This window comes from Pempheris klunzingeri, chromosome 6, assembly GCF_042242105.1.
Source record: "Pempheris klunzingeri isolate RE-2024b chromosome 6, fPemKlu1.hap1, whole genome shotgun sequence".
Taxonomy (NCBI): domain Eukaryota; kingdom Metazoa; phylum Chordata; class Actinopteri; order Acropomatiformes; family Pempheridae; genus Pempheris; species Pempheris klunzingeri.
In genome coordinates, this window is record NC_092017.1 from 26,919,817 (window position 1) to 26,932,846 (window position 13,030).

The window sequence follows — 13,030 nt, forward strand, 5'->3', positions numbered from 1 at the left end:
TGTGGGTAATCATAAACACTGTATGTGTACTGTTGATATTATCTTGGGTTGCAGAGAGGAATGAGCTCACCCAGCTGGTTGTAACCACACCTGTGGGTGGGACGTCCACAGTGACACAGCAGCCTCGTGTCTAAAGTCCCTTTTGAACAGCTTTTATTTTGAAAAGTAATTATTTAAAGAACAAACAACATAAGTGGGAATTTATTGGTGTTAACTCAATAATCTGACAGCTGACTAGTTTAAAATAAAAGATGTTGGCAGAAGGTTTCCTGAGCTCTGCCGGACTTACTTTAAATGTGATTACACAACTTTGATATGAACCATTCACCAAACAGATGGGGACCTGATGTTGGCTAATAAAGCAGGACCGTTGAGCCCTTGGGGGTCTGAGGCCCCGGGACAGTTGTCTGTTTGGTAATCCAGCCTCAGAATGATTGGAAATAAAATCCAGGTGAAAATCTGGGAGCCAACCAAGCATCCACTGTGTTACTGTATTTGTAACAGACAATTGAATCTTTAGCTTGTTTGTCAAATAGCACTTTAATCAGATGCATTTCCTGCTTTAATTTGTGTCACTGTGAGTCTGGAAAGCAGCAACATTGGAGGCAACAGTAAATTGCATTTGATGGATTTGCCCACTGGCGCTGTGTGGGAGGTGTGGGCGGTTCTAGGCGGCCTTGTTTGAGTTCGCTGACAATAGCACCGATCTCTGCAAATACAGGCTCCATTCACTTAGACCGAAGCCTGCGTGACTGACGACTGAATGTTTCTTCAATCCCAGAGACCGTCAACGTCTTTGAAAGAAACTTAGAGTGGAGGCTCTGCTCTAATGTGTGAGATATATATATATATATATATATATATATATATATATATATATATATATATATATATATATTTTTACATATCTAATCTTTACTTGCACTGATACAAGTCTTAACACTGATGTCGTGCCATCACCTTGACTGCTTTCATAGACTGTTTACATTTCTAATTGTGCTACTTGATATTTATCTTATCCCTCACATCGGACACTAACGTCTGAATATGACTGCAGAAACAGGCGATTTGAAATCTCAGGGATTATTTAAAGATGATGGTTTTATTGTTTGGACGCGTTGGTCTCTCTCACTAGTGCAGGATGAAGGGCAGCGAAGATGCGCTTCATCTAAGGAACTTTGAGTTCCAGTGTTGTTTGTCTTTGCTTTTCGTCTCTCTTGCTCTCTCTCAGGCGTCTCCCGCTGTGGCAGGGTGAGATACCATCGCTGTTTTGGTGGTTTGTAACGTGAATCAGAAATGAATTAATGCCAGTTTGTGCTTGAGCACTCACCATGAAAGCTTTTCTATGGAAGTGCATCAGCAGCCATTATGGTGGCCTTGGCAAAGCTGCAGACATCCATTCATGTTGTGTCTTGTGTTATTTTTTTATTGTGTGTGTGTGTGTGTGAATGAAGGTGGTCTTTGTGTGGAGTTGTAATGCACTAATATTCTGTGTGCACGATTCAGATTAAATGTGCTCCGTTTGCATCGACGAGTTCTTTCTGCTCCAAGACAGACTGACATTTGGGTTCAGTTTGGGTTCATCGATTAGTGCCATATAAATACTGAAGGACGTTATAAAATCGAAGGGAGTCTATTTACAGTAGAGCAGAAGAAGGAGCAGAAGGTGGTTCCAGGTCCACGTGGTTCACTTCAGATCCAAACTCAGCAGCTCTCTCAGCTGTTGCTCCTGACAACGGCAGGAGGAGGGAGAGGCTTGTTGCTGGCAGGGTTTTATGGTGGAGTAGGAATGCCAAGCTGCCAAACTCTCCCTGTGGGATGAGGCCCGAGCGCTCAGTCCTGCTACTTGGCTTCACTCATGCGAACCCTCCGGGCCTGCAGACTCAGGCTGCATCCATGAGGACACACAGATACATGAACATGGGCTCATTACAGACACGCAACTTGTTCACATACACTTTGAAACGCCGGTCATTTGATAGGCTGACGGTATCTTTGCAATAGCTGCCTATGGTAGTTGTAAAATACATGAATGGAGTGTTGTCTGTGTTTTCACGCTGTGTTTAAGTGTAAATTTTTGTGATTATTTGATCAATCGTCTCAGAAAATAGTCTCCTAATCACAATCTCCTAAAAGACCCATTTTAAAATTCAACCAGGAGTCTTAAATGCAAAGATCCTCAGTTTCCGTCATCACACAAGCCAAAGAAAAGCAGCAAATCCTCACATTTAACAAAGTCGAACTGGGGAACTTTTGGTGTTGTTGTAATTGATTTTCTGTAGATGAACTAATTGAGTCATGTCAGCTGTACATAAAAGCCAAAAATAGAACTCGGTTAACTGTGTAAAACTTATGTGAGATCACGCACAGTATGGTTTGTCTGGCTGATGGATAATTAGCAGGATATCTAAAAAAAGAGAATTTCTCAAGAGATTTCTATTGAATTTGGTGGAAAATGTAGGCTGGAGGCCAAACAACAAGCAATTAGGTTTTGATCCAGGAACTCAAAGGATTTCTTACCACTGAGATGAGGCGTGTTTTTGTTGGCATTGACGACTGTTTTCTCATGAATTGCATCATAGAAATAAACATACAGAGATGAGGACAGCTGAGACTTCAGGCAGACACAAAACCTTTTAGCCTCATTTATTACTGGTCTGTTTCTTTATGCATTTTAGCCTGTTTTACTTCTTGGTATCTGCTTTTATTTTCCATTATTTACCCTCCCCCTCACTTCTTTAGGGCTGGTATTGTTTCTATACTGCTTTAACCTTTCAACGCTTTGCTGTGGAAATAGAGTTTACCTTGATGACGTGTTGGAGGTGTGCTGGTCTACAAAAACCTGCACCTGCAGCTCTTCACCCAACAGCTCACTGTGTCTGTGTCTGCCTGTATTATTCCTCCCTCCCTCCCTCCCTCCCTCCCACAATGGGTGAGGGCTAGCAGTGATGTAACGGTGCCAAATATGTCCATATCTTGTTGTGCTGACCAATTTTTAGTGAAGAATAGCAGAATTCAACAAATTCTACTAACTGTGGCATAAACACATTGTATCTGATGTGTTTCATTTGAAGTGACACTAAACAAACTGATACAGACGCTCTCTCTCTCTCTCTCTCTCTCTTTTCTTGTCTCCTGTCGTCAGCACATCCGCTAAGCCATCAGGTTAGATTTAAAGGGAGGACACATTGGACGAATCGTGGCCGTAAAAACGCATCTAAACAACAAACTTCTTACAGAGAACTACGACTAAGACTTGGTCCTGATCCAGTATTTTTAAGATGATGTCTTTTTTAGCTGTAATGTTTAAACGTTTTCACTGCTTTATGGTGAATGACTGGACTAACCTAAGCAGATTAAAGTGGAAAATGATTAAATCACATATTTACTAAGGCAGGTTCAGATCCTAATGGAGTTTTTTTTAAACATTTCTTTCCCTAATTTCCGTTGTTAAGATGTCTGAGTGCGCTCTGGTTTGGACTTGCTCTGCAGAGTATATACAGACACTTAAAGGGGTGTAATATAATGTGCTGGTGACATTTGATGTCGATATCCTGCCTCTTAATGTCCCACACTCTTGTTTTCCAGATCCCAAGGTGAACCGACGCCCTGCTGTGTCTGTCCGTCCAGCTGTGAGAGCTCAGTGTTCAGAGGAAACTCCGACTGAGAAACACAAAATGTCTGCTGCTAACGTCAACCCTCTAATCCTCGCCCTCTTCCTCCTCTTACCCTCGGTAAGCCGATTCAAGCTGTTTTTTCTTTATTCATTTTTTTGTGCCTTTTTAAAGGATGAAACTTCTAATCTACCTTCAGTTTTCTGTCAGTATGACTAAGCGCAAGCAGCCAAAAGGATCCGTGTGCGAGCAGACGCAGCAACAGGTGGAGCTTTACATGAATACATTTAGTGAACAGGAGCTGAGGCCTGATTTTCAGGCACTTGTACAGTCTTTAAGTTTCCATATGGAGTGTCTGCATCAATAATTCATTGAGACAGGAACAACTGATAAGGATGCATTCTCATCATTTACTCATCATTTATTCAGCATTTCTGCTGTCTGTTAAAACTGTGAGGAAGGAAAAGGTCTTCGTTACCTCTCCTCTCCTCTCCTCTCCTCTCCTCTCCTCTCCTCTCCTCTCCTCTCCTCTCCTCTCCTCTCCTCTCCTCCGTGAAAAGCTGTGAAGAAAGGAACCTGTTGTTACTGTTGTTAAATGTGAGTCATCGCCCTTGAGCTGAAGTGTTGAGATGAGGTTTAGAGAAAATGGAAGATGGCAAGAGGTACGAAAGGGGGGAGGCAGAGAGGGAAGACTGGAAATAAGTGTTAATTTGTACATGATATGCAGTATTTTAGACTCCTTTTACTGTAGGTGTGTTAAGAGGGACAGAAAAGAGAGCTGGACAATGATGAAAGTGGCAAATTAGCTTCTTATGTTGAGTCAAACTGAGCATATTTTTATTAAAAATTGCTCAAATTGACTAAAAAAGCCCAACTATATCCCCCAATGATCATAGATTATACAATATTACATTGGTTTACAGCCTCATTGCTGCTTGGATTACATTGACGGATATATTTTCCAGTTTTTTTAACGCCTCATAAAGGTCACAGATGGTGGATGTGGATGATGGGCGTACAAAGCTCTGGATTTAGACAATGAATGGAGCTGTGAGAGAGACCAGATGGACACAGAGATAGGAGTCCTGGAAGCCCCGCTTTAGTCGGATCAGACTCCTCACAGCCAACTTGAGGAGGTTCAGGTGAAGCTGTAGAAAGCTGGAGCTGAACTCAAGGAGCTGTCTTCCAAACTCAGCTGGAGAGGATGAAGGAACAGGCTGGAGATGAGCAGAGGCTCACGCACACCAGGAAGAATGAGAAGGAGCTGGATCAATTTGCCAAGCCGGAGCAAGCTCTCCTGAAGCAGCAGGAGGAGGAAGAGGAAGAGGAGGAGGAGGAGGAGGCCAAAAACACATATCGCTCAGCTGAAGGAGCTGAAACATGAAAACAACACAGCTGCCCTGAAAAAGGCTGCGGATCAGCTGGAGGTGGATCGTCTCGAGTGGAAGGGTATGAGGAAATTCTTCCCATCGAGCAGGAGAACAATTGGAAATGGAGAGACTCAAACAAAATGGAGGTGAAGGGAAGCTTAAAAAGTGTCTTGTTGCACGATCAGTCTCCTGGATCAGGATGCAGCACGTATCTTACTTATGAATTCAACATTACTGGGCTTTCTACAATCTTTAATTAGTTTTAAAGTCAAATCAAGTCTTCCTGTCAAGTCTTAAGAAGGTGTCTCAGGCTGTAGAGATAAACATGATATGATGTAGTTACACAGCTAGTTTTAAATATTGTATGACACAGTCACACTCAGTCATGTACTGTGAAGCTGGGCGCACACTGTTTGACCTAATTAGACATAGTGAAGTGATTTAGGGCAGTCAGATAAGATAGAATTAGCCACAGGAGAAATAAACACACACACTGTTCCTCAACATTTCCACAGCTCAAACAATGTATTTGGCTTTTCTGCAACTCCAAATCACTTATGTTCACGTTTGTGATTGAAGAGACTGAATGAATCATGGAAAGTTTTACATGTACATGTAAGATTGTTGAGTGCACACCTGTTGTTGAGGCAGGACAGTTTACTGGTGACCTGATGTCATTTTAACCTCAGCAGAGGTCTAATCAGGTGACCTCCAGACTGACCCAGGGAATGACACTGTGTCGTTCCAGCAGTGGACTCAGATGGAGCCAACTGTAACTGAAATACTTTCAGAATACGATCTCAACGTAACGCTCGACTGACCTTAATGTGCGGATGTTTTGTTGTCTTGTTGAACATCATCTCTGTGGATCCTTTGAGATTTGTATTTAAGCACGCCTGATCTACAAGCTTCTGCTCCACGAGGAGAAACTAAAGTACTAATAGGCTTGCTGCACATAAAATATGCAGTGAATAAGCATGATTCATTGATGATATGTCAGCATTCATTTATGGAGCAGAGTGTGTATGTGTTGTAAATTTGCTTAAACAGATGATATGTATATATATATATGAGGCAGCATTAGCAGTCATTTGGATGCCCTCTCCTTTGCTGGGAGAAGTTTCAGTGTCCTCACCAGCTAGTCGCTAACTTTGTCTGCCTGTTGGTGCTGGACAAATAGTGTCCAGTGGGTTTATCCGAGCGAAGGTCAGGTGATAATCCTCTGTATGTTTGTCACTTTGATATTGCACATGCAGTAGTCATTTGATCTGTTGATATAAAATATTGTCTGCTGCAGCTTTAAAACTGATTATTACGACCGGCTCTGAGCCACAACACAAGACCTGGTTACGTGCAAAAGTACAACATTTATTTAACCAAAAGAACACAAGCAAATACTGGGATCTGGATCAGGTGCCGGGGAGCTGAGAGGGAGAGTGTGTGTGTGGGAGGGGGGAGCTGCTTATGTATACTCTGCCCACAGCTCCATACAGATGTCCTCAATCAGCCATCAGCTGCACCTTGAGCACAGAACACAGAGTGAAAGACACATGCGAAATAATACCAAACACAGTGGCCTGTAACACTGATGCTAGTGATCAATCTCATCTGTTATGGAGGCAAAAACAAGACCCATATTTTCTCCTCCAGACCAAATCAAATGACTGACTGGTGTCTGCAATGTCTAAAATGGTTTAAGATGGAAAAACATCCACGTTCACAAAACTGTGGTCCAAAACATCATCAATCCCTCCGTCCTTTCTCTTCCTGCCAGTGTGTTCAATTCAGCTGTACCACTGCAGAAACGATGCTGTTCCCAGACAGCGCAGCACATAAATCATCCAGCAGATTCATTTGTCAACACTTGTTCCACACAATGCCCCCAAACTACTGCGTCTCTATTACTCTGGTAAATCTTCAGTGAATGAATCCCAAGCCAGTGCGGTTGACGTCAGCGAATAAATGCTCAGCCGCTCCTCTGCTTCACCTCGTAAAGCTGTGACGTGGTGTCTCCCGGGCTGACGCCAACAATAGGGACGCAAACGGCCTCCAACCAGACGCACACCTCCGTCACCGAGCGCCCCGACGTCAGCCGGGCATTGTGCAGCTGTCGGAGGAGCCGTGAAGGAGTTGTCTCTGGACACGACCTGTCTGTGTCCCTGGAGCTGCAGCTCTGGCCTCCACTGAGTGCACAAGTTTGAACAGTCTTCTCTGTGTGCCGGCTCCTAGCAGGTGGGACTAACGCCTGGCAGGGGCCACTGTGAAAGTGCACCTCCTGAAAGCCTTTCATTCCTTTTTTTCATTAGAGTAATGCCCCTCCTCTGGGTCACTTAGCATGGGAAGAGTGACAGCAGCTCTGAAATGGTTTGTTTAATTGGTTGAGTGTTTAAACAGATCCCAGAGCTAAGACCTCTCCCACACTGTGGTGTGAACTGCATAGTGAGGCTAATGAAGCAGCCTCTTCCATTTTACCTTTGGGTCCTTCCTCCCCGCTCTGATGTAATCTTCAGCCACTTGACTCTCCCTTTCTTTCTCTGTGGTGTGTGTGTGTGTGTGTGTGTTTCTGTGTGGGGGTGCATGTTGTTTTCCAGGTTTTGAGCCAACAGGTCCCCACTAACTGTGTGATCAAGAGGGAGCAGGAGAAATGCATAGACATGATGGCATCAGATGATCCTGGGAACGATCCCGAGTTTGGTAGGTTTGTTTAGCCTTTAATCCCGTTCCCTGGTGTTAACCACTACTTTGTTGATGTTGTAACAGTCTTCAAAACAGGCTAATTAAAAATAAAACGCAGAGATTAATAAGAGCAATATCTTCAAGGCCCCTGTTCTAATGAGCGGGAGATAAATCTACAGATTGTAGTTGACTCTGACCTGCTCGTCTGCAAAGACAGATCATAAGTCTCCATTCACTGCAGAAAAAAAACGGAGAAATTCAGCAAAGCAAATGAATTCTTTTGTTCCACTCTGTGCCTGCATCTCCAGAGGGAGGGAGGGGCCGAGGCTTTAATTAGCAGCATATCATGATGATGATCCTTAAAATTAGATTTGATCAGTGCGACAGTGAGTGACAGGCGTCTCTCTGGCTGATTAAAGGGAAGAGGAGACAATTCTCCTTCTTAAACTTGTGTGGAAGTCTTCTTTCAGTCTTCTTTCAGTTTGGAGTAGCCGTCCACAACCCATCATGTTCCAGATGTATGCATTTGAACTGCAGCTGTATTAATTAAGTCTTCATGGTGTCAATATATTCTTTGTCTTTCTCTTTATTTCAGAAGTCGATCCTTTTATAACATTTTATTGAGATAGAAAAACAAAAACCGTGCACAGGCCGGAAGTGATAAATACAATGGTTCAAAGTGTTTGCTTCCAAAATGAAATGCTTGTTCATTATCAGCTTTTATTAGCTGACATCTCAGCCACCATATTTAAGGGATTTCGTAAAAAGGATAAAGTTTTAGTCCCGCTCGCTGTGTGTCCTCAGGCTGTCCATGGATGTGGGACAACCTGACGTGTTGGCAGCCTGCCAGGATCGGTGAGGTGGTCGAAGTCAACTGTCCTGAACTCTTCTCGCAGTTCATAAGTGAAGAAGACTATGGTCAGTTACCACAGGCTTCCCGTGCACATTTACCATTAATGATGTAGTTTAGCCAGGAAGGTCCCACCGAGGTACAAGATGTCTTCTTCCAGGGAGAGCTGATAAAGCTACTGTAGTGGTAATATATTGGTTGATTGCATGATGATATTGGAGGTGGTGTACCTGTGTGCCTTAACTCGAGCTCTCCCTTAGATAATGAATGATATTCTTCTCTTCCTGATTTCCCTGTGCACATCTGTGTAAGTCTGTACTCAGCCAAAGTGTCCTGTGTCCACAGAGGTGGGGAAAGTGAGTCGTAACTGCACCGAGTTCGGCTGGTCAGACACTTTTCCTCATTACATCGACGCCTGCCTGTATGAGGAGGGAAACAACAGCGATTCGGTTGGTGCATTACTTCGTCTGCAGCTGTGTCAGTTCAAGGTTTCAGCGGGACATTTCGTGTGAGACAAACCCTGCCGTGTGCTCACATCTGTTGTGCTTGTGTTTCCATTTCAGAACATGTACTTTGTGTCAGTGAAGGCTCTGTACACTGTGGGCTACAGCACCTCTTTGGTGTCCCTCACCATGGCCATGGTGATCCTGTGCAGGTTCAGGTGAGACGTTTGGTGGCCTTGGATGGTGCTGCAGCTGGGTGGGCTGGTGTTGGGAAACATGAGGTCTATCAGACAGACGTGAAGTCCTAGAGGTGAAGAGAAGTGGTGGATACTTTTTTCTTCTTTACAGATATCAAGGTGTTAAGTCGCTTCACTCAGGTGTTTCTGAAACGCTACTTTGAATAAAATACTTAGAGAATGACGGCATCCCCTTCAAGATGAATTATTTAAGATGTTTCAGATGAATTACAAACAATAAATGATATGACACAGCACATTGCTCAGACTTATAGAAACATACTGGTAGACCACTACTGCTACTATAATAGTCCTGTTCTTCTGCTGCTCTACTAGTACTACTGATACTAAAGTACAAATACCACTGCAAATACCACTACTTCAATTAGTGCTACTGCTGCCGTGTGTGTTAATACATACAGTAATTAACTAATCAGTATGTTCAAATGTGGTTTTCTATGCAGGAAGCTGCACTGCACCAGGAACTTCATCCACATGAACCTGTTTGTGTCGTTCATCCTGAGAGCTATTTCTGTGTTCATCAAAGACGGCGTTCTGTACGCCAAAGAGGACAGCGAGCACTGCTTCATCCACACTGTGAGTAACACAGACATGCCCACAATGCTTTGTGTTCTCTTGTCAAAGGGCAACAGATGACACATTCAAAAACAGCAGCAGGTCTCTCTTCTCACTTTTTCCCTTTTTCACTTTTCTCCCCCTGAAGCTGGAGTGCCGAGCGGTGATGATATTCTTTCATTACTGCGTCCTTTCTAACTACTTCTGGCTCTTCATCGAGGGTCTGTACCTCTTCACTCTACTGGTGGAGACCTTCTTCCCCGAAAAGAGATACTTCTACTGGTACATCATCATCGGCTGGGGTGAGCTATCAACCGCGTCACACACACACACACACACACACACACACACCAGGCTTCAAGCTCAGCGGTTGTAATCCATCCGTGTTCATATTGTGTTGTCCAACAGGAACTCCCACAGTGTGTGTGACCATCTGGGCAGTGCTGAAGCTACACTTTGATGATATAGGGTAGGTTTTGATCAGCAGAGTTTAATCTCATATTAAAGCTCGTCTGATCGTGAACTGGATGTGTTTTATCGTCCTGCTCTCTCAGATGTTGGGACATGAATGACAACGCTGCCATCTGGTGGGTGATCAAGGGACCTGTGCTGGCTTCAATCATGGTACATAGTGACCGTAGGAGTTACGAGGACATAAGAACATGCTGATTCTTTCATTTACATTACTTTTTACTTTTCCCTACAGATCAATTTTGTACTCTTCGTTGGCATCATCATCATCCTCGTCCAGAAGTTACAGTCCCCAGATATCGGTGGAAATGAATCCAGTATTTACCTGTAAGTCATTTTATTTTCATCTTCCATTTTCTGCCTGATAATAAAGCAATTTAGCTTCAATTACATAAATCCTTTTGTTTAGTTCCAAAGATCAGATGTTGTGAAGTCACTACCGTGCGAGCACATACACAAAACGTCTGGATTAGTTTAATCTGAGTTTATTCTTCGTTTAGACAAAGTTAATCACCACTAGTTAATGAATATCCTCCTAATAACAGTGTGGTGAGCTAAGAGAGTCAAACCAGTGTGTGAATTCTAAATTATAAAACAATGCTAATCATGAATAAATGATGATCTTACTTGTGTATTGCAATGAAATATAATAAAATGATTTTAAGGACTGATTTTACACACAGATAAGATGGGACTGTTTATCGTGCATTACTTACATGATGATGATTAAGCCAAAAAGGTTCAGTCTATAGAGACACAGTACTGTCATACCTGTGTGTGCTAATCATAACTAGGACACACACACACTGCAGTGCACTGCTCTTATCATAATGTGTGTGTGTGTGTGTGTGTGTGTACAGGAGGCTGGCCCGCTCCACGCTGCTCCTGATCCCTCTGTTTGGGATCCACTACACTGTGTTCGCCTTCTCCCCCGAGAACGTCAGCAAGAGAGAGCGTCTGGTGTTTGAGCTCGGCCTCGGATCCTTCCAGGTGACTCTTTCTCCACCGAAAAGGGAAACTGTGGAGAATTCCCTTTCACAGTAACAGCCAGTGAAGGACGAGGGTGTTAGTTAGCAGATCTCTAAACTCGAGGTTAGACTGTTAAAGCTGGGAAACTTCTTGATCTACCCAGTGTAGTGACTACATTATCTGTCTTTACGAACAGTTTATATTATAATGCATTTATTTTCTTACTAGTGTCCGAACTCACAATAAAGTTTCAATACAGAGTTAAAGCAAATGTCTGCCTCTTTCCTGTTAATAAAACCTGTGATAACTGGCATGAACTGAATTTCCCTGTGCCTTTATCGTGCGCCCTCTAGTGCTTAGGAGGAATATTACACTTTATTAAGTTTCTTTATGTAAAAATAGAAATAACATTCATGAAAGAAACATTTAATATCATTTTAAATGGTCAGCATTCAGAGACCTAACATTAAACATTTGATTGTGGTTTGCTTATATATTAAAGTCACAGTACATGCACTTTTGCCTGATTCTATACAAGCTAAAGAAATGAAATGCATATAGTATACAAATAAATATACTTATACATTCATTATTGCAGGAGCCTGTGTTGCAGTATGCTGCTTTTATTTTACAGCAGATGTGTTTTTCTGACTCATGCCTGTGTGTCTCTTCAGGGCTTTGTGGTGGCCGTCCTCTACTGCTTCCTGAACGGAGAGGTAAACCTCCTTTAAAACAATCACTCACACCACTACACCAGTGCTCTGAATGAGTTAACATATTGACATCACTGGTCTACTGTACATATATAAGGGACAGATGAGGTTTGAAATGCAAATAACTTCTGAAAATCAGGAAATAGTCTGTATTAGAAATGTGTTTGTCACTGAAAACACCTGTAATTTGGGTTCTATCAGTTTCTTTCTTTTAAAGCAGCTTGTTTATTGAAGAAAGAGTGAGTTTGTCTCTTTCCAGCGAGGTCCATTAATAATGACCTTGTGAAGTATATCCCTGAAGGTGCAATCGGAGATCAAGAGGAAATGGCGCAGCTGGACGGTGAACAGGTACTTTGCTGTGGACCTGAAGCACCGGCATCCTTCGCTGGCGAGCAGTGGGGTGAACGGGGGCACGCAGCTGTCCATCCTCAGCAAGAGCAGCTCGCAGATCCGCATGTCCAGCCTGCAGGCCGAGACCCCGGCCACCTGAACGGCACCGGAGGGGACGACGCCGTCGCCAAACCTACCACGCCCACCCTCGTCCCGATGACCAGCCTCACCAACCCCTTCCTCAACCCGTACCCCAACCCGTACCCGGAAGAAACAATGATGGAAACCCAACTCAACTCCAGCAACCCAGAACAGCCTCTAGTCTGACCCGCTTCACCCCAAAACACGACCCTGAATGTCAGGTGCCAAATAATGAATCTCCTCACGTCCTGACGTCCGGCCTGGCTCAGGAGCAGCTGGAGGGAAAAACAAACTTATCTCTCCTGTTCCTGGGCAGCCGATCACCTTCAGAGGACACGATTAGGAAGTCTAGTGTTTATCCAGAGTGTTGTTGGAGAAGCGAGGTTCTCTCTCTGTATATATCGTATTAGTGTTAAAAGTTGTCTGTTTGCTGCTGTATAGCACAGGGGGACCAGTTTCTTACTGCAGCCAGAGAGCTCTGCAGTTATTTGCCCTCTCAGAGATCATTCCAGTCTGTCTGGGTGGGTGGGGGGGTTTACATTTACATTTGTTCTCAAGTCTCATCCTCAAAATGTACTTTACACTATAGCTGCACACTGGATTCCTCTTTAAGTACAACACGCTCAATGTGAGACAGACAA

The 13,030-nt window shown here is 43.5% G+C and overlaps 1 protein-coding gene across 1 annotated transcript; it reads left to right on the forward strand.

The window, feature by feature from the left end:
* The first annotated feature begins 3,677 nt into the window (after nt 1–3,677).
* On the forward strand, nt 3,678–12,575 carry adcyap1r1b (adenylate cyclase activating polypeptide 1b (pituitary) receptor type I). Its single transcript, XM_070831741.1, has 13 exons — nt 3,678–3,734; nt 7,576–7,678; nt 8,465–8,578; nt 8,856–8,959; nt 9,074–9,171; nt 9,654–9,786; nt 9,914–10,067; nt 10,174–10,234; nt 10,320–10,389; nt 10,472–10,563; nt 11,097–11,226; nt 11,880–11,921; nt 12,207–12,575. The coding sequence occupies exons 1-13, from the start codon at nt 3,678–3,680 to the stop codon at nt 12,573–12,575; spliced, it is 1,527 nt and encodes a 508-aa protein (XP_070687842.1).
* Nucleotides 12,576–13,030: the final 455 nt, after the last annotated feature.